Source organism: Bacillus rossius, chromosome 1 (assembly GCF_032445375.1).
Source record: "Bacillus rossius redtenbacheri isolate Brsri chromosome 1, Brsri_v3, whole genome shotgun sequence".
Taxonomy (NCBI): domain Eukaryota; kingdom Metazoa; phylum Arthropoda; class Insecta; order Phasmatodea; family Bacillidae; genus Bacillus; species Bacillus rossius.
In genome coordinates this window covers 234,119,347-234,142,595 of record NC_086330.1, presented here as the reverse complement: position 1 = coordinate 234,142,595, position 23,249 = coordinate 234,119,347, and the positions used below count along the sequence as shown (strand labels likewise).

The window sequence follows — 23,249 nt, the reverse complement described above, 5'->3', positions numbered from 1 at the left end:
CGTGAATGTGCGACCAAAATTATACGACTGTGTTTGCCGAACCCCGAATAACGTATGTATTTGCCGTTAAAACATTAATGGTATACATAATTAGTTAAGTCGTATTCTGAACATAATATTTTTTTGCTGAAGTGAATATTCTCAAAGGTAGTTATTTGTTGTGTAGGGCCAATGGGCACTTCTTTTAATGATCTTCCAAGTTTTGTAAATCGTCGCATATATTTAGCAAAAACCCGGAAATTTCAAATCTATTTAGCATTTATCGCAATTGCGATTTTAACGTACCATTAATTATTGATAACTTGATTGCTCCTGTGAGAGCAGAGGTGGATCAACTCAGTCCACAACTCTGTTAAAAAAAATATTAACAATTATTAAAGATATTTAACCAAGATAATGGATACTCCTATATTACAAAGATAACAAAATGATATAGTGTGTTATCTGGTGTGTCCAGTACGATGGACACACTACACAAAAGTTCTGTCACCCAACAATTAGGTGAGTTTAGTTAGAATTCAAATTTCAATAAAATTTGGATTTTTTACAAATTTCTTTGGGTTTTCTAAACAAATAATCTGCCAGACTAGTTAAAATTCGGGGCAGCAGTCAAACCTGTCTCAGGACTTCTAGTTGTTATGTTTGTGTTCCATTACGTAAGTCAAATAAGCCTTTAACTTATAACGGTTCGTTATATACAAAAATAAACAGATGTTCAACGCCGATTGTAATTTTGTTGTTTTTATTTTTTCAAATAGAATGCACAGACGAATCCAAACCCTTTTAAATTCTTTCTCACTCGTTCCAATCGTACATCCGCCTGTCGAAAAACGCACGCAGCTTGCGCGATGAGAATTAGAGAAAACTAACGTCCTTCAGTAATATTTTACTGCAAGTACACGAAATTAGTGCGGCCTTAAACATGACCGCACCCAGCGAAAACGAATTTCGCCACGAGCCAAAACGCTGACGAAGGTGGTCACAATTTCTAATTTGTTGTTGTCCGAATGAAAATAAAAAAAAATAAAAAACTTAGGTTAACTTAATACTCGGCCTGGCTCTGACCACCAACGTTAAATTATCTATTAGCAAATTACTTCATAATTTGGCGAGAAGCCACCGAACGCAACCTACTGGTGCAGCAATCGGCAGACGACTGGTGAACTCTTGCCACTGTCTCCTCCACGCAGGGAGGAGAAGTCACATGACCTCACCGACCAATCACACGCACACTTCATTCACTCTACAAATCACAAGCCAATCACAGAACTAGGGATGGGAAAGTCGATCCGTCGATTCTTCGATACCCCGATTTTTTGATACATAATCGATAATCGAGGATCGGCGAAAATCACCGATTATTAAAATTCTGCAGGATGTAGACGTAAAGTGCTGCCTAGCAGCGGTTCATCGCTGTCGTTGCAGTAATTTTAGTCAGTTTTACAACTAAATAAATAACCATAAACGATATAATAAATAATAAATGAAATATAACATAGCTTACCACAGCTCAGTTGCCACAATCCCGTAAGCGGGAACGGAGGTTGGCGATTTCGTACTGTGCATTTAGGGTTATTTATTTATTAACGCAGTGTTATCGTATAAAGAAATTGTAGCCCAACTTTTACTTGCTGAATACACCCACATTGGTAGCCATGTGCACAAAATTTCAAGATTCTACTGAGAAGTGTGCCACGTTTTCTACGTTTCTAGTATATTTATTCACTTGCGTTGTTGCATATTTATTTTCGTCAATGATTTTTTTTGTTAACCAGCATTTGTCTATACATGAACTTTCACAGGTTTGCCAACTTCCGGTACAGATCTTATTCTCAATTACTTAACGATAAAATGCAAGAATAATGTGGCCATAGCCCGTAACATTTTACGAGTTACGTATTTTCCGTAATTTATTTAATAACAGTAAACATTAAATCACCAGTTAATTACGCAACTTAAACATAAAATTTCAATGGACGTTTTTGAAACACGTTTTCATTCCAGTAAGTTACCAGTACGGCAACTGTAGAAATTTTCTTACATGCTTTTGTTTCCAGTGATGCTTCTTTGTTTGAATGTTGGGTAATGTTAGCGCAATACGAATAGTAAAATAACATTTTTATTTACGTGATGTCTAGTGAAGTGTGGAAATACTTTGTCATCGACCGACAAAATTCTGGCTACGCAATATGTCAAATCTGTAAATGTACAATCTCACGTGGCGGTAAATCTAAAACTACAACAAACATGAAAAAACATCTCGAAAACAAGCATGGGAGTTACGTTCATGAGACGAAGAAACAAAGGCTACATTCATCGGAATTGAGCGAGATTGAAGAAAATGAAATAGATGATAGTTCAGCACAAAATTGTTCTTCAGAGACAACCTTGCCATTGTCATCAAATTCAGATGTTAGGCCTACTGCTACTGATTCATCGAGAGGCAGCGGTTCAGTGTCCCCGAGGCATGCTGAGAAAGTTGGCCAAACGAATATTTCATCAAGAACACCAAACCAGTATAGGCTAACTCCTAAAAGTCAATACCAGCCTACATTACAATCATTTATTGATAAAACTGCACAATTCAAGTCCACTGATCCTCGTGCAAAATCAATAACTCAGCACATAGGTAGAATGATGTGCTTAGACAATCGTCCTTTTAGCATGGTTGAAGACAGAGGATTCACAGAATTTGTCAAATTCCTTGAGCCTAGGTATGTTTTGCCCAGCAGAAAACATTTTTCAAATACTGTTGTACCACACATGTACCAAGAATGTAGGGAAAATGTGAACAAAAAGTTGGACGAAGCTGAACATGTGAGTCTTACAACAGATATGTGGACTTCAACAGCCAATGACGATTATCTTGGTCTAACTGTGCATTTTGTTGATTCCAATTTTGTCTTGCAACACCTCAACATTGGGGTTATTCCCTTTCCTGAATTATCTCACACAGGGAACAATTTGTGCAATTTTATCACAGAAACACTTGAAGAATGGAAGCTGCAATCTAAAGTTGTTGCCATTGTAAGAGACAATGCCAGGAACATAACTGCTGGCCTAGAATCATCCGAATATGAACATCTGCCATGCCTAGCACATACCCTGCAGCTTGTTGTAAAGGAAGGGCTACTGAACAACAAGAATGTAAATAATCTGATTGCCAACGGTCGTCGCATAGTTGGCCATTTCAAACATTCTTGTAAGGCGACAAAAGAGTTAAAGAAGGCTCAAGCCACGCTGAAAATGAAAAAACATAAACTTATCCAGGATGAACCAACGCGTTGGAATTCATCTCTCCATATGCTACAGCGCTTACTTGAGCAAAAACAGTCTGTTTCTTTAGCATCAGCAACTCTGCAGTTACCTGTGACTTTTTCATCAGCAGAATGGAACCTGATGACAAATGTAGTAAACCTTTTAAGTATTTTCAACCATGCAACATTGGCTGTAAGTACTCAGTGTGTGACAGCCTCAGAAGTCATACCTATAATCAACAGTTCTACTGAAGAGCTAAGGAAACCAGCACCTACTGGATCAGGTGTACAGGGCATCAAAAATGATATGCTTGCTGCCATAACTTTGAAGTATTCTGATGTTGAAGAGAATATGTTGTACGCAGTTGCAACATTACTGGACCCACGATTTAAACACCATGTTTTTGTGCAGGACGGTAATGTCACAAAAGCGAAAGTTTTTTTGATTGAAGAAGCAAGAAAAACTATCTGTTTGAAACAACCTGAAACTGAGGTAAGTTAGGTGCTAATTTCCTTGTAATTCATTAAGTGTATTCTTATTTGTCTACTTCTGCTGTTTTATGTTGACACATTTGTTTGTTCATTTTTAATTTTTAATTTTGAAAATTTTGTTGCTTTTCTCTCAGTCTGTGCCGCAAACATCCAGCCAAGCAATGGAAAGCCATGGTATGTGGACATTTTACTCAAACATAATGAAGACTGCCCCAAGTGTAAGCCACATCGCATCAGTTGAAGATGAGATTAATGTTTACTTGGAAGAACCTATTCAAAATTCAAGTACCAACGTTTTCCAGTATTGGAAAGAAAATACCAAGTACCCATGTTTAAAAAAACTGTCAAAGAAATTTCTTTGCATTCCACCTTCAACTGTACATTCCGAGCGATTATTCAGCACTGCAGGACTGATTGTTGATCAGAAACGGAACCGTTTAGATCCTGAACGAGTCAAAATGTTGGTTTTTTTAAATAAGAATTTGTGATCTAATAAGAATTTAGGATCTAATAAGACTTTGTGATCTAATAAGATGCTTTGCCAGTTTTCATTTATTATTTTAAGAACTTTCAATTTTATTTTGTCAAAAGTGTTGTTTTTATGATATTTCACTATGTTGTCATTTATTTCAAAGGTATAAAGATTGAATTTGGTAGTTTCTGGTTTTTTACAATATTTTTAATAATCACAACTTTTTGTGGCTATTTAAAGTTTGATTGATAAATGTTAATGATTGTACATTTAGTAATTAATATACTATTTATTAAATTGTATTCCAATGAAATTGTTAGTATTTTGATGACTTTACGACAATTCACTTTTTATTAGTACTACTGACCTATTACTAAATTACGTATTCTCTTTTCAAAATTACATATTCAACTGGATTAAACATAATCCACATAAAAAATAATGCTTGCCCTACACATTACACATTACAGAATAGTAATTTCAATTTCTTTATTTCAAGTAATGTAAAGTTTTGTTTTATGTGTTAAATTTAATAGTATTTATTTATTATTTTGAAAAATGCTTTTTTAGTGTATTCAATAAGTATGTTTACTGATTCCATTGTAACTTATACTTCAATCCCGAAAATGAGAATCTATAACTTAACCTAATTGATTGGAATCGATAATCGATAAGAATCGATGATCGCAACAAGACTCGATAATCGGTATCGAATCGAAAATTTTGAAAATTTCCCATCCCTACACAGAACAAATTACAATACATGAAAAACCCTGTACACACATAACTCGGGGCTTCCCTTGATCTGTCTCTTTTCAATTTCACATCAAAATCGGGGACTCCCATTCTCGTTCTCTCCCCCACACCGTGAGACAGCAATTATCACACATTTCCCACGACCAGTGGGGAATCCCAGCTTTTATCTCTGTTGGCGGGGAACCACTGTTTCTTTCTCACTCACATTTACAGGCCTCTTATGCCTCTCTCTTTCTACACATCACCCCAGCCCAAACACAGTCCCGTGATCTATAATTATATTGCAACACGTTAATTAAAATTAAGAACAGCAATCATAATACAAATTATTTTAACAAAATTCAACTTATTGAGAAAAACCTGAAAAAGTAGGCCTAAACAGGCAAAATTCTAGTACAGCGACTTCTTTGTGAATAATTACATAAAAATTACTAATGATTGAAAATGTCTGTTAAAATACAAGGTACATTCTTAAAACACATAGCAAGTTCAAATAACATCATAACGTCTGATTATACTCTTTCATAACATATACATCACTCAAAAAACATTGACTTATTACTGCTCACATATACAAAAAAGAAGTTTAAAAAAGAAATTATTTAGCTAGGAGGGCAGGGTCTTGCAACGTTACAAACTTTGCATTAATTTGGTGCTTAGCCAGTTCACCAGCAATTATCAGTGTGTATCAGACAGCAAAGCACCCTTTGTATGTGCAATATTAGTGGCCTACCTTAGCTGCTGCAGGATATGGACCAAATATAACGTATAAATATTTACGTTGCTAACTCATGGAATTTCCTGCATTCAATTTTACAGCTACATAACACTTATTTCGCACTATTTAACTGTATTTTGGCATCACGAAACACCTTTCACGTGTTATTTGGTCAAAATAAAGCCTCCGCTGACATGGGAGATGCTGATTGTGTCAAAGGACCAAAACGAACCTTTTTGACGTTCGAAAATCCCAGCATGCAACGGGCCACGGCACTCCAAATATTCAAACTAATATTTTAAACGCCACCCGTCGAGATGGGGAATAATCACATGCTGCGATACTGAAATGTCGAACAGTACCATTGCCTGTTTATAGTTTTACATAACACGAGGTTATATAACCGTAAAAATGGCTTTTAAATATTGTTACGATTTACTGCGGGTTCATAAAGTATAGCCCAATTAAAGATTTTTATCACACACAGTTTTATTTATTGCCACTATTTACATTACTAGCTAATAATCTAAAAATTCCAAATAATAAATTGTACTTTAAAAAAATGTTGCTTCCCCCAGTCACTCGTTTCTCACAATCCACACACCTCGCTGGGCCGAACCTCTGGCGCAACTCTCGCCGCAGCACCCCTCGTGGTCCTCCGTCGCAGGACTCCGTCGCCGCACTCCGCCGCCACTGTCGCACTTCCCCATCGCCGGGATCCCACTCGACGCCTCGCTCGGAACTTCGCTCGGAACTGAACTCTTCGCCCTGGAACCTTCGTCCAGGGACTTCGTCACTCTATCGCCCAAAAACTCCGCCACGGGAAAACTCCCGACTTCGCTCTGAACTCCACTGACTCTCGATCGGCGTCCTCGGGCATATATATAGGCCCCGGCGAAATTCCAGATCTCACGAGTGCGACCGGGGCCCGTCGCATCACTCCAAGCCATCCCGACGGCAGAAATCTCTCGAAAACACGTGTCGGCAGCTCGCGCAACACAACAGCTGGCAGGTTTCGGATGTCAAACTAACAGTGCCGCGCGGGGGGAGCGGAGGGCTGGAGGGAGATAAAGCGGCAACCCAGGTGCGCACGTCACATCTCATGTTACGGTGTGCAGCTGCGCGTGACGCGGCCTTGCTAACGTTGGTAACAATATATTAAAACATTTTTAGCAAGATTTTCAAAACAAAATTAGCATCAGAAAAAATACATTTTCACTATATAAAAAAGCAACCTTGGGCTCCAAAATGGTCTCTCTTTGATGGGAATTGTACAATAAATAAAGTTTTAATTTTTGGTAAAGGTGTACGTGGATATTACTATGTACCCTTACACAAAATTAAGGGTGCACCATAAATTTAGGGATGCAGTTGAAGATAATGCATAGTTGCAAATTAAAATGGCCACATTGAATTAATTAGTTATTTTTATATTTGTTTATTTACTTGATGATTTTTGAAACCTATTTTAAAAGTACAAGCTGCATTTCTTCCACACTGATCATTTTTAATTGCTTGGGAAATTATCGTCTCTGTGGTTTCTGGTTTGAATAGGTTCCGAAAGTTTTAATGCTGTTACACTGTGCACATTTAATGCACATGTTCCAGATTTACAAAAAAAATTATTTTTATTATGAATCATTTTTTCTGATCACTTAAGTGTTAGAGATATTTAATTGAACTAAACATGAGAATTTTGTGATAGTACTTGAAAATTAATTTAGTTAGTTGAACCTCTTTGTAACTTTTACCGATATGAAAAACAGGCAAGTCTTTTCAATGCTTTGCGTGTAAAAACAAATTTATTTTTATTTTATTTTTTTTAATTGTTACATGCTCACCAACAGTCACTGATGACTTAGACGGTGGGCACGACAGTGAAACACTCACAGGATAATAAAGTTACAAGACAAAAGTAGTTATAGTTACTGCAATCACATCGCTGCTGGAAGCCATCAGGCACCAGGTAACTGGGCAAACACCACAAACAGCGAAAACCACGTACCTGCAGGGACTATTACAAAAACACAGACACATCAATAACAAACAAAATAAATAATACAAACAAAATGACTGACAAAGCAAGAAAAATAACACATACAGAAAGGAGATATAACATTGTGACAAGAATAGTGATATTTAAGTACAATAAATTATTGGATAATCAATAAAACAACAATGAAATAACGAGACAATCAACAACGAATAATAGATAACTTAAAATAAAGATGATTTTTAGTAGGAACAGATAAGAAGTGAATTGCAATAATACTTAAAAGTATGTCAATACACTACAGGGTAATTATAAAGTCTGTGATACATTTCAGAAAATCGGTACAGTGAAATGGCTAAGAATTATGTAACAAATTATATACCACGTGAAAGAAAAACTCTCAAAGTTTTTTTTTCACTAGTTATAAATTTTCTGTGTGTCCACCTTGCGTCACACGACACACATATAATCGATAGTGCAATTCTGCCCATACCCGACCCAGAATATCAGGAGTGATGGTAAGAGCAGCTGCTACGATGCGGTGTCTCAATTCGTCAAGGTTCTGTGGTAGAGGTGGAACATAAACACTATCCTTGATGTATCCCCACAAGAAAAAATCGCTAGTTGTCAAGTCTGGTGATCGTGGTGGCCACGGGAGTAGCACTTGGTCAGCAGCCGCCCCACGGCCCATCCAGCGATGTGGCAACGTCTCATTCAGATAATCTCGTACCACATTGTGGTAATGAGGTGGAGCACCATCTTGTTGGAAGATGAAGTCCCTGCTATCAGCTTCAAGTTGTGGCATAAGCCACAATTGCAGCATGTCGAGGTAGGTGATACCAGTGACAGTTCTCTCAGCGAAGAAGAGGGGGTCATAAACTGTCTTGTTTGACATGGCACAGAACTCGTTAACTTTTGGCGAATCTTGGACGTGTTCGAGAGTTGCATGTGGACTCTCTGTCCCCCATATGCGTGTGTTGTGTCAGTTGACTCTTCCTGAGAGATGAAAAGTGGCTTCTTCACTGAAGATTAATTTGCTTGCAAAGTCATCGTCTTCAAGATGGTTCTGCATGGCAATGCAGAACTGCAGTCGGAGCAATTTGTCATCGTGGCTGATGGCTTGCAGAAGCTGCAATTTGTACGGCTTCACTCTTAATCGCTTACGAAGAATTTTCTACACTGTTGGCTGAGGGATGTTCAATTCTGCACTAGCCCGATAAGTTGACTTCTTGGGACTCCGCACCATCACGTCCCGTACACAATCCACTGTCTGTTGTGACACGCCTGGCCGACCCAACCGTTTTGCGTCGCACAAACAGAAGTCTTCCTCGAATTTCTTATACCACTTCATTATGCTATTGTAAACTGGTGGTGTTTTGTTAAACTTGCCACGGAAAGCTCTTTGGACACTCACTACCGATTCACTACGGGCGTATTCAAGCACACCAAAGGCTTTCTCTGCCTGGTTCGCAGCCATTTTCAGCAACTACATGCACTAGCGCCCCTGTTGGTTGTTTTTACAAAATAGCTTTTTGGCGCTACATTAAAAAAAACTTTGAGAGTTGTTCTTTCACGCGGTATATAATTTGTTTCGTTATTCTTTTCCATTTCGCTGTACCGATTTTATGAAATGTTTCACTGACTTTATAATTAACCTGTATATAACACCGATATACAAATTAATACATGTAATAGCAGCAAAATGTGACTAAATTCATGGAACTTTTTTAGTTTATGAATGCCACTAGACGTTATAAAAAAAATTAGTGGTTTTAGTTGATCTTCATTCTTTTAATAGTTTTTTTTATTTTTTGACTAAATAATTCTGTACTTGGAATTCTGATTACTGATTTATTTAAATGTAATAAAATGCATCTTATATCATTTTTTAAGATTTATCTATTTACAGTAAAACTCGCTTAAGAAGTTCTCACATAATAAACTGTCCCACTTATTAAGTTCACAAAAATATTCCCTTGATCACTTCCATATATCCCTATGTTAATTTTTCCCATTCATAATGTTTCCTTTAATAGATGCTTCCTGCATGTAACATTCAGCGTTTGTGGGAAAATATAAAATATAAATGTTTATCTTTAATCTTTTAAACTCTATTTATCATTAATTTAAAAAAAAATTATGTATTTCCAAAGATAACAAAATAATTTGTACTGCACATGACCATCGAAACCTTCGCCGCACGCCACACGCTGTTACAAGTGTATTTTTCAACTAATAATCTGCTTGTATTTGTATAGACAAACAAGCTGTTCCATCTGCACGCCTTTTTCCCCATTTGAGGCATAACATCTGTTGAATGATAAACACACATGTCCTTCGAAACATGTCCCATACGCCACATGCTGTTACAAGTGAATTTTTCGACCAATCATCTCTGCTTGCATTTGTATAGACTGAGAGGCTGTTCCATTTCCCTTATTCGAGTTATACCATGTGACATACAGCAAACCAGATTACCACCAACCAATATTTGTTACTTGTTTCCTTCTTTTATTTTTTGCAAGCAGTGTGCACATTTTGTATCATGCTCAGTAAACAATAATTGATAACCTGCAAATAAGGGGTTTTAGTTTGTGATTTTTTTAGGGGTGATTTTAAGGTTATCAGGCATATTAGTGGAGGACCCATGAAATGGAAGGTGTTATAGTTTGAAGAAAACTGAAAATAATTTCAGAAGTTGATGTGAATCCTTTGATACCAAGAGTGAGTATGGCAAATAAAACTTGGGATGCCGCAGTCTATTTTGAATGGAATCATGATGAAGCGGGTTCAACTTTTAGCTACTAGTGTTTCATCAAAGTGTAAATTAATGAAGGTTGGTATACACACAAAATTTTCCAGATAGTATGAGAAAGAGGTTGTAAGTGCAAGGGTTTGAAGGAAGGGAAGACCAGACTGCGTGCTGTCACCCCTGCCGGCAATTTACACACACATGTCACATTGGTTAATGATAGCTTTAATTGAAGTTACAAAGACGTGTGCATGGTTGTCACTGGTAATATGTAACCAATACACAACGGTGCTTTACCGGAAATCTATTGTATCAGCATCGGGAAAGGTTTAGCTTTTGTGTTTTCCGTGGTACCGGTGGTGCCAGAATTATACTTTTGGTTCTCGGTGCTGGTTAATTTACTGAGAACAGACTGAATGGAACTGACTCATCACTACTTTTTTGTAATACAAGGTAAGTTATAAAATTATTGGTGGTAAAGTGTGGTTTGTCTTCCTCAACAGCCAAGTTTAAACTTCTGTATGTATCGTAGTACAGTAAACTCTCGCAAATCCGGATCCTGAGAATCTGCGGTACTCAGAAATCCGTGGTGTTTTGTAACCGAAAAATAAATTTTTTTTTTATAAGCGTTCTGCAGTGTTGTGATGCGCTGTGTTCCCACAGTAAAAAAGTGTGTGTGCCGCGTCGTGTAACTACGATACATGCACTCGCATCTCTGTTATTTTTTCCGCCTGTCAAAACGCGGGACATCTGACACGTACAAAATAAAAGACGCGCTGAGAGTGTAGGATATTTAGATAGGGGGAAGATAAATGTCTCACGATAGAGAGCAACTGCTTAGTAGAGCGTTTCCGGTAGCTCAGAGTAGACGTGCACAGAAGTTGATTGTACATATTTAAAGGTTTTACTGCGTGTGGAGAATTATGAAGGTGAAAAGAAAACACGTAACACTGACATTAAAACAAAAGCTTGAAATATGTGACAAGTTGAATCGTGGTGTACGTGTTGCAGCAATCGCGCTTGAGTATGATATTGGCGAGTCAACCGTGTATGACGTAAAAAAACAAAAGGAAAAACTCCAAGCTTTCTTAGCAGAGAGTGAGTCGGAAAAGGAACTGTTTGAAACGCAAAACTCTTCACACGCCCAAACTACAGGAATTGGACTCTGCATTATTTAAGTGGTTTTCATTAAAGACAGGACAATATTTAGAGCATCGATGTCACACCAAGTGCTGAACAATATATTGTTGGCGAAATCTGATAAGAAATGTTATAAGCAAGAATTTCAACAACAGTTCCTGAAGAAAGCTAAAGCTGCCACTTACAAAATGCTGCAGAAGGCAGAATGATTAATACCTACTTTTCTTTAAAAACCACCCAGACGTACAAGGTTAGTTTAATTGAAAACAATATTTTTAGTAAATATTTTCCTATTTTGTTTAGTGTTAAACAAAACCATATTTTAAAAATTGTACTATTTTTCATTTTCACAAGTTGGCAGCTATGCAATCTTTGTAACACGTCAAGTTTTTGTTGCATAGAAACACAAAAACGTTTACGTTTTTAAGTTGCCATTGTCACACACGTAACCCCATAATAAAGCTTTGCATAGTCGTGAATAAACACAAACAGTATTGATGTTAAAAAACATAGAACAGTACAAGATTATAGTACGAGCACATTTTACACCAACAATCACGGCTGAACTGACAGTTTACGACACAAAAACATGTAGATGCATCACTTTTTCAAGTCTGAACAGGCTCGCCAACCACGGAGACTAGGTCGGATATCTGGAGGAGTCAGTTGTGGGAAGGTCGGATATGAGGGGTTCTACTGTAACAAGCTTTAAAACATTTAACTTTTAAATTTCTTTAAGATTTATTCTCTTAAGTTTCACTTTGACTTCTGTTGAATTTAGTATTTGACCTTGGCACATCAGTTATGTAGATATCTTAGAACAATTTTAAAAGAATCATGCTGTCTATTGTAGAGCTTGTCTATACTGTAGAGAAATTAATATGTTATAAAGTATATAAAACTTTGGTAGATAAAAATGATAAATGAGTTTCATAAACTAATTGTTTTGATGTTTGAACCTTAAAAGTTATTAGTTTGCAGAATTTTACAGTGCTTTAGTGTTAAAGCATTTGGAAATAAATTAGTTTGGTTTTTTTGGAATAATGATTATATTGTAAAATACTTTCAGTCTCCAGTAATTTATTATTATTTGAAAATGCTGTTACGAGCCTACCGGGAGGCAAGGTCACGATGTTGACCATGTGCCTGCTTGGCACATGGGGTCTGCTAGTCCCCGGGTGGGGCACGGCCCATTGACACAGGGCATACATTTGCGGATTAGCGACTCAGCCTCACTACCCTCCTTCCCCTGCCCCCTCCGTTCTTGAAGCTTTGTCATTGACCCTTCAGCCCTCTGGAGAATTGTGGGGGCTCCTGCCACGTGGACTTCATTGTTCTGGGAGCTCGGGCATCAAGTCGACCCTGAGGACACAACTCTTCAAAGGGGTGTGAGACCATTCCAAAAGGGGCTGAGGGGTATAAAAGCGTCGACGCCAGCCTCCGAGTGGGTGAAGTGAAGAGGGCAAGTGACCCCTTGTGCAGCGACATCGGGATGACTGTTTGGTGACTGAAGGCCTGGCGACAGAGGAAGAGCCTCTTTGGTAGCGATACTAGCAAGGGCGACCCGTGAGAGATAATCTCGAGAGCCTCTTTGGTAATGATACCAGCAAGCGCGACCTGCGAGATATAAAGTCACAAGAGCCTCTTTGGTAGCTGTCAGGCGCAATGAGCGACAGTTTGGAACAGTGTTGTTGTGGCGCGGCGTGGGTGAGTGGTGTGAATAGTTGCTCAGGACAGTGGTGAGCAGACATAGACTGGCAAAAGAGTGAGCCACTGTTGATCCAAGCTCCAGTGGACAATGTTAATGTGTGCTTGACCAGTGTAAGACTATTTTTGAGGACAGAGATTGGACTGTGTGTTGTTATTTAAATTTAAGGTCTAAATAGTAGTTATAAAACTGAATTTAAATTGTTTTCTTAGTATTTCAATTGTTTTTTCCCACTTGTAACAATACTAATTGTAATTCTTTTCTTTCCAGGTATAATGTCAAGAGTCTTTATCAGGCTGCAAAAACTGGAAATGCAGAAAAACTAATAAATATTTTGGGTAAGGACATTCACTTATATGCATTTGCTGTATTTTTTTTTTTTTAATTTCCTTCTACTTTAATGATACTTCACTATTATAAGTGCTGATAATGGTGTAATTAGGGCCCTAGCTTGGGTTTTGTGAAGGAAGTGTTCCTGTATAACCATAATATAATTTTTTTTTAATTTTATGAGTAAGGTTCCTTTATAATTGTATTTGCAAAAGAAAATTGATTGTCACACTACAAATAGTAGACTTTTAGAACGCCCACTTTTACACACAGAAATTTAAGTAATGTTTTTGCTTGAAAGAAGAAAACTGAAGTATACTTTTTTTATTGTTTTTAATACTTTCTTCTTAATTCAGTTGTTTGATTTTGTTGAAAAAGTCATAACTGCATTTATATATTATTAAATACATGAAAGACATGTCAGTTTTGTATGTAAGATATGCTTACGTTAATACACGTGAGACCAGCATTAAGTATTTACTACACCAATCCCTCACTTAGCAAGTCTTCAAATTTTGTGAATTCATTTACAGTGATGTTAATTTTACTGCCCCAGTCTCGAATAGCACGTCTGTAAATTTCAGTTAGCACGAAATTGCCACAAGAAAAAAAAAGTTTGGCATGACGCCATGTAAACTGGGTATACAACAGATGTGCCGTGGCATACAGTTAGCTATACGAGGGGGGAAGAGATGCGCATGCATGTCTGACTATGCTATTGGCTGTTGTACAAACATTAAGGACCAAATGTTTTTACGTCTGCGCTTATGTCGGCAGGCTGTACCGTTGTCAACCGACCACAGACCGGGCTGTAATGAACTTCAGTTTAACCTGTGACAGGGAACTCGCATGCACAAACGTCTGCCCATTCATTTGCCGGTAACTGTACATGCGCAAGTACCTACAGTTGGAATCATAGTAGAATCATGGCTTTCAAGTGAGAGCGTAATGCATCATTTTAAAAGTATTTGAAACAACTCTAGAAGTATTATGCCATGCAGAGTATCATGTCAGAATGTCATTATATTGTTCATGCTTTAGTTTTTAGTGAGTCAACTGTGGTCACAATCGTACGAAATAAGGATTATCAAACATTTATGTAAATCTGATGCTGTTGGTTGTACTGTAACAGAAATGTACAGATGATTCACGAGGAAAGGTTGTTAAATGAATGATGCAAAAAAAAATTAATGGGCCTTGCAGGATTGGTGTGACTAAGCAGTTAATTTTTGAAAAATTAAAATGTAAATATCCGGACAGTAATATCGGTTTCACTGCCAGTAAATCACGGTTTAGAAAGATCGTGGAAAGGTACGCGGCTTGATTTGGTCATACCCGGGTGGGTAAGCAAACCAGCTAACTGATGATAAGCTATGTCATATTTGTCATACAAAGTATTTGATGGTAGGCTTTTAAAGATAAATGGCGTGACATATGTATTGTTAAGTGTTATTGTACATATTTATACTATGTAAAAAATATTTCCCTACACATTTTGGAACACATAAAATAAATTAGCCTTGTTATTTATGGAGACTAATGCTTCAGAATATACAATTTTGAATAACCCAAACATTTTTAGGACCTCTTAATCATGCTAAGTGAGTGATTGGTGTACTTAAAAACACAATCCTGCAGCTTCTGTGTAGGAGGCATTTAGGGCTATAATGAGGAGGAAATATATTAACTGGAGCCCACTAAGATTACAATAATCCTTATTAAATAATCTCTCTGTAACCTTACGCAACTAAGTCGCTATAATTTTCTTGTGTCTTTGCTGTTGTGGCCATAGGTGGCATGGCCACTTGATTTTATTTTTATTTTAAGTAATTTTGAATTATGGCTGTTACGTAATTTTAGTTTTAGTATTTGCCCCTTCCCTTTTTTTTATAAGTATTGGTCTGTTATAAGTTTTGTAAATCTTATTTTTAAATATGTTTTTATATTATGTTATTTTTTACGTTAATGGTTTAGTTTCTTAATATTTAATAATAACGCTTTGGACTTTTAATCATAATACGGTGTGCGACACTTCCCCCCTGTGAACATGCAAATGGACTGTTCCAAGGCTATAAGGTGGTGGGGGAAATACGTCAAGGAGGACGGAATGAGCTGTATGAGGGAGTCGTCAGCTGATCGCCGGGTGACGTGTATGCGCTTCGGGCGTTACGAGCGCGATGATGGCTTGTGGTATTGGGCCGGTGCGGACTCGCGAATACTTTTTAAATAAAATCAGCTGACGTGTATTGAGCATTGGGAAATACTTACGTTGTCACGGGTGCTGCCAAGAAGAAGATGAGTTCACGCTACATTTTCCGTTAAATGCCGTGTTAATATGAAGCATTTAGCATCTCTGCTAAATTACAGCCCGCTAAACTCCGGGCCAGGAGGTCCGGGGTGTGATTCGACGTACATCGTTCATCCAAGTAAGTGATTCCGGCTCCGAACTTTTGCCCCTGTAACCCCGGGGCGTTGATATAAACTTTGCCCAAAATAAGAGTGAAGAATTCAAAAATAACTTCTGCCAAAAGACCCTGATCACAACTTCGAGTGTATGTTCCATCGTGGTACCCATTTTTAACGAACCTTGTATCATGCTTGCCGCGAAGCGTCGTAAATTAAAAATCACCCGGGTGTAATTAAGACATTTTAGAGTGACATTTATTTTTATTAACTTTTATTTAAAAAGAATTGTAATTCATTATTTATATACATATATATATATTTGGAGCTGCTTGTCATCAATGTTTGATTTTATTACAGTATTTATTTATTGGTATATACTAAAACGTGGCTCTATTAAAGGCCTCTGTAGCACTATAGGGCAAAAGGTTATAGGCATTATTGTAATCTTTTTGAGATTTTGTTTTCAATTAAATTGCCTGCCATGTTCATGCGCAAGTAGTCCCATTAAAATTGTTGGCATTGCAAGTAATTACGTTTTTTTTTGTTTTAAATACTATTACTCTGTTCTCTTCCTTTTCCAAAAGGTCTTTGAATAATTTACTTAAGAATTTTGGGGCACTCGTTTATTGGAGCAGCGTGCAAAATAATAATTTAAAGAAGGCTGTTCCCAGACGGGTGTCTAACTTGTGGTGGTGTGACACAGGGGGTGTCAACCGCGACACTGTTTATTAATTTTTTCTTTAAAATCCTGGAAGGGAGGGGTTCAGCCCCACGGACCTCCCCTCTCCCCTTCCCACTCTACCTGACTACGTCTCTGGCACAAGTATTTTCGTAACATTTACTCATAATAGCTGAATAATGATCTCTCTAGTTAGATTACCAGACTATCCACAAAAGTCTGAATTTCATGCCATATCTCAAGAAAAGATGCATTATAGAGACACGATGCATTGGATAAGAATGATTCAAATTTGTTTATTAAGAAAACATGCTATTCCTCTCTTAAAAGCAGAAAACCAGGGTCAGTGACTAAAAAGAACAACGTTAGGTTAGACAATTGCCTAATTACCCTCGAAACTTCATGCTAAACAATATGAACATACATTGAGAAAGACATTGCTTTCTGTAAACAATTATAAACTCTTATGAGCTAACACATTAAATGTTAGCATTCTTATATCTGGTACCATGGTTTTTGGGGAGTAATAACTATTACCTAGTGTTTTTAAAGGAACAAAATCTTTAATGTTGAAGCATGCCGATACTTAGAAAGACTCCTGTAGGAAAGGAGTAGGAAAAGCACAGTCTATATGTTGGGGTGCATTTTCTTTAAGTAGGAGATGTAAGCTTATGTCACATACTCATCAAAACTTGGGTCTGCTAAAGCCACTGTAACTGGCGTAAAAAAACTTTGGTCCTGTAAGAGGCCAATCCAGCTATACAAAAGTTTGGCTGATTTTTTGTCAGTTGCCTTGCTTTGAGGATGTGCACAGCACATCATGATGTCACCTACCCCATAAGGGTTAATAGAACCGTGCTTATCATACTTTTTATTACTTTTATAATTTTGAAGTTTGAGGTTTTTATAAGCTCTTTTCCAGATTTTCCGAATGTCCTTTGGATCATCAGGCAAAAGGTCGTGCAAAGACCAGAGATTTGAGAGAGGAATGTTGGGCTGGTAGTTTAACATAAGTTCGAAAGGGTTGGTTTTGTGTCCCTCTTGGTGAGCATCATTATAAGTCATCTGCAACCACATCGGATTGATGTACCAAGTATACTGTGCCAGCGCATGATACGCTAAGAGCGCAGAACAGAGGTTTCTGTTGAAATGCTATGCATGCAATGGCTTCAGGTACTAGGGGGATGTGGTGACATGATGGAAGAGTGCTGGGTCCGTAACCAAGAGGTCTGTGGATCGTAACCACGCCCTGCTACCTTCTTGACACAAAGTCAGGAGCTCCTTTTAAATATATACATTTATACAGCTACTTTGGAAGTGTGTGCTAGCCTGACAAAATTGAATATGTTATAAAATATTTAAAGAATCAAAGAGGGAGCTCAGTTTTGGTCAATTAAATTTAAAAAGATCTTAATTTCTGTTGTACAGTTATTGTGAATGATAAATTAAGTGGCTTGGTACAATATTAAACAATAAAAAATATTCTTCTTACAAACAATGTCTGCTTAAGTTCCTGCTTTTAGATTTGGCTTTATGGAAGAGGTACCCATTTGAAAATAAATTATTAAATAAACACAGGAATTTCCAGTTTTCTGTGGTTTATTACCGATTATCCATTTTGCCAGCTGTGAGGGGAAGAAGAACATTACGCTGTTATGAAAGACGGAAAGCGAGCTGAAAGGGAAAAGGCCCGGAAATAAGAAATCTCACATACTATTTACGGTGGTTAGCTGTTAATTTAAGGCCGGGCTTCAACCAAATTCACTCCGGCCGCGGGATAGGCATTTACATGCAAAACAAATTCCCGCGCTATTTACACAATTTTTGTGATAACGGCGTCAAACAAAAACCATGTTGTAGATTTTGAAGACTTAAACAGCGCTATAGCTTCAAAAGTTTTAATTTTTTATTTCAAGATGGTGATATCATGTGATATAATATTCAAAGTATCATAGTTTTCAGGCTATTCATTTAATCGCTTAAACAGCTGTACTAAAACCTTGACTGAGTTGAATTCTTTAAAAAAAGTCAGCGGGGCTGATACTCTATCTCTAAAAACAAAGTCACAGGATGGTTATTTGTAATGGAAACATTGAAGCCGCGAGGCCCAGCACATGGTTGATTACGAGGGGTGGCAGGGGGGCGAGGATGACGCGCGAGGTGGCGGAGACAGGCTGCCGTGTTGCCAGCTCCTTCCTGGAAGGTCACCCACCCCTCACGACTGTGAGCCAGGCAGACGGACACGGGCTAGTCATCTGTCACGCCTCGCGCGCGAGGTACTGACAGTTCTGCATTTACAACTTCACTGGTTAGTGTTTAACTCTTTACAGGACAGCAAATAAAACAAAAACTGATAGCATGATGGCACGTATTAAAAACAGTATAAATTGTGCTCGCGCAGTTCGTCTTCACAAATTAAATTTGTTCATTATTTTAAATAGCTTTTTCTGTGGTAGTTTTTTCGTATATAATTTAGGAGGATTTTATGTCAGACTGTTATGCAAACCGATGCTTCATCGAAACAATCCTGTCCAAACCAAATGTTTATTAAAATTTTTAACTTCACATTTATTGTGACACATATCTCAAATTCCTATCTGAATATCTACACATACTTGATAAAATTTTATTTTAATAACGAGTTTAAAAAATAACATAAAAATCTTTTGCTATCTTAGGTTCAGGCTTCTACTGAAAATGCAAATGTATCTGAAGACGCACAAACTATTAAATTAGGATTGTTTGCTTCAAACTTTAATATTATTGGTAGAGCTGAGTAGATAAAAAAAATCCAGCGACACTCACATTCTGTCAATTAGAACTTTTTTTAAGAAATAAATTTGATGGCGTTGAGCCTCCTGGCTAGTGGCGCCCTCGGCTACCGTGCATGAGGGGAAGGGATGGGGAAAGGTGTTTGGCGCCAGCGTCTCACCGAGGTCACTCATTCTCTCTTGTGTAGTATTAGTGTTCAGAACACTCGACTACGTGTAACTTATTCAACGAAGTTTATCAAGTCTTGGTACGCAGTGTGCGATTATCGGCAGCACAAAATGTCTCAAGAAACGGCCACAATTATCAAAGCGAAAGAAATTCGCTAAAAAAGAAAATGCTTCTGGCATGTACTGCTAAAAATAAAAAGTACGTACATGTTATATATATTATTGTACATACACGGATATGATACATTTATATGTGACCTACTGTAAAACTTTTAAAATAATATTGAAAACTGACTCATGGAAATAAATTTTTAACATTTGTAAGAGTTGATAAATATATTTACTCTAAAAACATTTCAAACGAATTTAACGTTTCATTTTATGCGTAAAAATAAGCCTATAGTTTGACAATTTATTAATGATACATTACACTGGTGTGGTAGTGACAATGTTAGCCGTAACATTGCGGATGCATGCGGGACAATTTTGATTTTATATGCAGCTGTAACTACCACTTTTATTAGGATGCAATTTTGTCTATAATTTTTTGTAATCTTTACTGTCAATTTCACGTGCTGGCTCTTATTGTCAGCGACAATAGATTATAAAACAGAAACTGAGAAAACGATCCAGAAATATTTCTGTAAAATATGCTTTATGTTATTCCATTTTTAAATTGTACCATGTATAAATTATTTTAGACGTCTATGTAAAACAACAATTTTACTAAGAATTTTAATTTAATGTAAAAATCAATTTACGTTAAAATTAGTACTAAATTAGAATTTCTGAGTTTCGGTGACGCCTTTGAACACTCACCGATGGACTGCCATTGTGATTATACACACGTCTTATATTTACTATAATGTGACTGAAAAACGTTATATAATTAACGTTTATTTTTATTTAATAGTACCTAATGAATAGTATTAAAAATGTATATTATTGTCATGTTATAATTGCATGTCTGACATCTAACAGGTGCACAAGTTAGTATATTTAGGAGTATTATTTCTGTGACAAAACAACTTAAGTAATTAATGTTAATTACATCGCATCACTGTAAGTCACTTTTGGGGAAAGAACTAATATCGTGGAACGAACAAAAATGCTAGCTGATTGTGAGCTATGGCACAAAATGAGACGTGTGCGGTTAAGTCAGTAATTTTGGCGTTGTTTGTCGCCGGAAAGAATCTATGTCCTGTTCAAATCTTGTTAAACAGTACCTACTTTACAGGCCCCCGTTTCCGACACTGGCAATGGAGTATGGTGGTCACAATGAGCATATTGCCATTCAGAGGTTTCAAGCACAAACCGGATTAGTTGTACAGAAGAGTGGTTTATTTTTGGATCTCTAATACGGATATTTCAGTGCTAGCCCCGACGGACTTGTGGTAGAAGAAAATGCGATTGTTGAAATCAAGTGTGTGCCTTCTGCAGTTGACCAAGGGCTCCAAGAAACTGCAATAAGAAAAAGAAAGTTTTTTCTACGTGTGAATGAAACGGAAGTTTAATTCTTAAACGTTCACACCTTTATTTTTATCAGCTGCAAGGGACTTTAAACATACAGAGCGCGAATACTGTTACTTCATGGTAATGTCCGTTTTGTTCGTCAGAATTTACAAGTAGAAAGAGTAGAAAGAGATGAGCTCATGCGGGAAACAGAAATGTTGCCGAAACTGACTAGATTTTATCGTAGGTGTTTTCTGCCTGAGATAGTGGTGCCAAATCAAAGCATAGACAGAGCCATTAGAGAACCAGACTACATTATGGAAGCTGAAAGAAGCTTGGCAGAGAAACAGCAATCAAGACGTCAAAAACTGACCCGGAAAAAGCAAGGGATAAATGAATGTAAATATAATTGAAGTAAGATATTTTTGTTCTTTGAAACTCTGGACGATTGCCATAAAATGTTCTGTTGTGTTCAAATTTGTTCTAACATCGAAAACATTAAGTTAAACGAGAGAAAAAAATTTTTTTGTAAGTAACTGTCCATGAGTTTTATATAAGGTTATAACTTTATGTGAAGTTTATATTTTAATTCTGTGGAGACATACATTTTAAAATATTGTTTACAATGAATTCCGAAGAACTGATTATAGTTGTTTAATTTGATTATAGTTATTTATTTGTTTTGTATGTTCCAGTAATATACGTGTCTTTTGGTCTCTTTGCTGATATAAACTGCGTTTCTACTATCAGTTATATGGTTTTTCTTCTCATTTTTCTATTTTGTATGATATATTATACTGAATGAGTTAATGTCACAATTATTTTGAATTCTTTGTAAAATATGAAATATAAAACATGATTTTCAAACCTAATGTATTATCTTTAACTGTGGTTCACATTTCGCAACAACTTAAGAAGTGGTCATTCTACGTAATAACTATTTGTAGTACTGGTAAATGTAATAATTAATACACGGTTACCAATAGTTGTACAATCATTAGCATTAAACATTATGGCAGAGGGTAAATACATTTTTTAAAGAAAAGTTAATCTAATATTGTGTTAATTCTGATTTAGACACATTTTTCACAATACCAATTTTTTGAGCATTGTCATAGCCACATCCTCTGATAAGATCCTTCATAAAGATTAACTCATATTGCTGCATTTACTGATCAATAAAGAAAAATATTTGTAAAATTTACAGCTTTGAAACGTAAGGAACCGTATTTATGTTTCACAAATACATAAAACATTTCTTGTAATTATTTTGACACACTCTCAGCTGATATTAATTGCCTGAAAATAATTTTTAAAAATCAATGCAAACAACTTTAATTATTATGTAATACTTTACCTGTGAAGTTATATGTGAATGAAAATTATTCCAATTTTGGCAGGTTTCATTAATGTTTTATTATTATGAGATTTTTTTTCTTGCAGCAATTGAATATTAAAACGTTAATCGATTTCAGCTAAGAATGCCCTACACATAACTGAAATTAATGATAAAAACATATAACTACGTTAATGTGTAGTTCTTACTAACTTATAACAAAGTTCTTTATCTTGGAGAGATCTCAGTTTCGCAAAAAAATTGTTTTCAAAGTAAAGTTATATTTCAATGACACAAAAACGCGCGCGCACACACTCATGCACACACGCACACACGCACACACGCACACGCACACACGCACACATATACACACGCACACACATACACACACACACATATATATATATATATATATGTATATGTATGTATATGTATGTATGTATGTATGTATATATATATATATATATATATATATATATATAATTATTTTTCATGCATTAAGCACACTTTTACTCTACTGAAAATCTCTGTGTGTATTAATAAATGCTGATTTATCATTATTTCCATGGTAATAGGAAACTAAAAGGAAATAAATTTATTTTTAATGAGGTTTGGATGGCCACTTCTAGAGAATTAATAAAATGACTAAATGAATACGAACCTTCGTACAAACGTACTGATTTCACGTTACTTCTATGTAGGGACTCGGAAATTTCTTGAATTAATCTGGAATCAGGATAGAATTAAATGTCTTACATGTGCTCAAACCATGTTTGCTCTCGTCTCGAGGGAAAACTTACCGTTTTTAGATCTTAAAAA

General features: G+C 36.5%; 2 protein-coding genes across 5 annotated transcripts in view; both read left to right on the top strand.

Moving 5' to 3' along the window:
* Positions 1-23,249, top strand: part of LOC134527364 (histone-lysine N-methyltransferase EHMT2) — a 162,144-nt gene that overhangs the window by 55,319 nt on the left and 83,576 nt on the right. For all 4 annotated transcript variants that reach the window (XR_010074173.1, XR_010074172.1, XM_063359985.1 and 1 more), the window contains exon 7: positions 13,559-13,626. Coding sequence is in view for 2 of the 4 variants with exons in the window: in XM_063359985.1 (XP_063216055.1) it covers positions 13,559-13,626 (68 nt within the window). In the remaining 2 variants the exon portion in view is untranslated. The remainder of the gene's footprint in view (positions 1-13,558; positions 13,627-23,249) is intronic.
* On the top strand, positions 1,255-5,396 carry LOC134527365 (zinc finger BED domain-containing protein 4-like). Its single transcript, XM_063359986.1, has 2 exons — positions 1,255-3,750; positions 3,884-5,396. The coding sequence occupies exons 1-2, from the start codon at positions 2,131-2,133 to the stop codon at positions 4,235-4,237; spliced, it is 1,974 nt and encodes a 657-aa protein (XP_063216056.1). The 5' UTR covers positions 1,255-2,130; the 3' UTR covers positions 4,238-5,396.

Coding starts and splice junctions, on each gene's coding strand:
- LOC134527365 (XM_063359986.1), top strand. CDS start 2,131: ATGTCTAGTGAAGTGTGGAAATACTTTGTCATCGACCGACAAAATTCT. Junction 3,751..3,883: donor TGAAACAACCTGAAACTGAG/GTAAGTTAGGTG, acceptor CTTTTCTCTCAG/TCTGTGCCGCAAACATCCAG.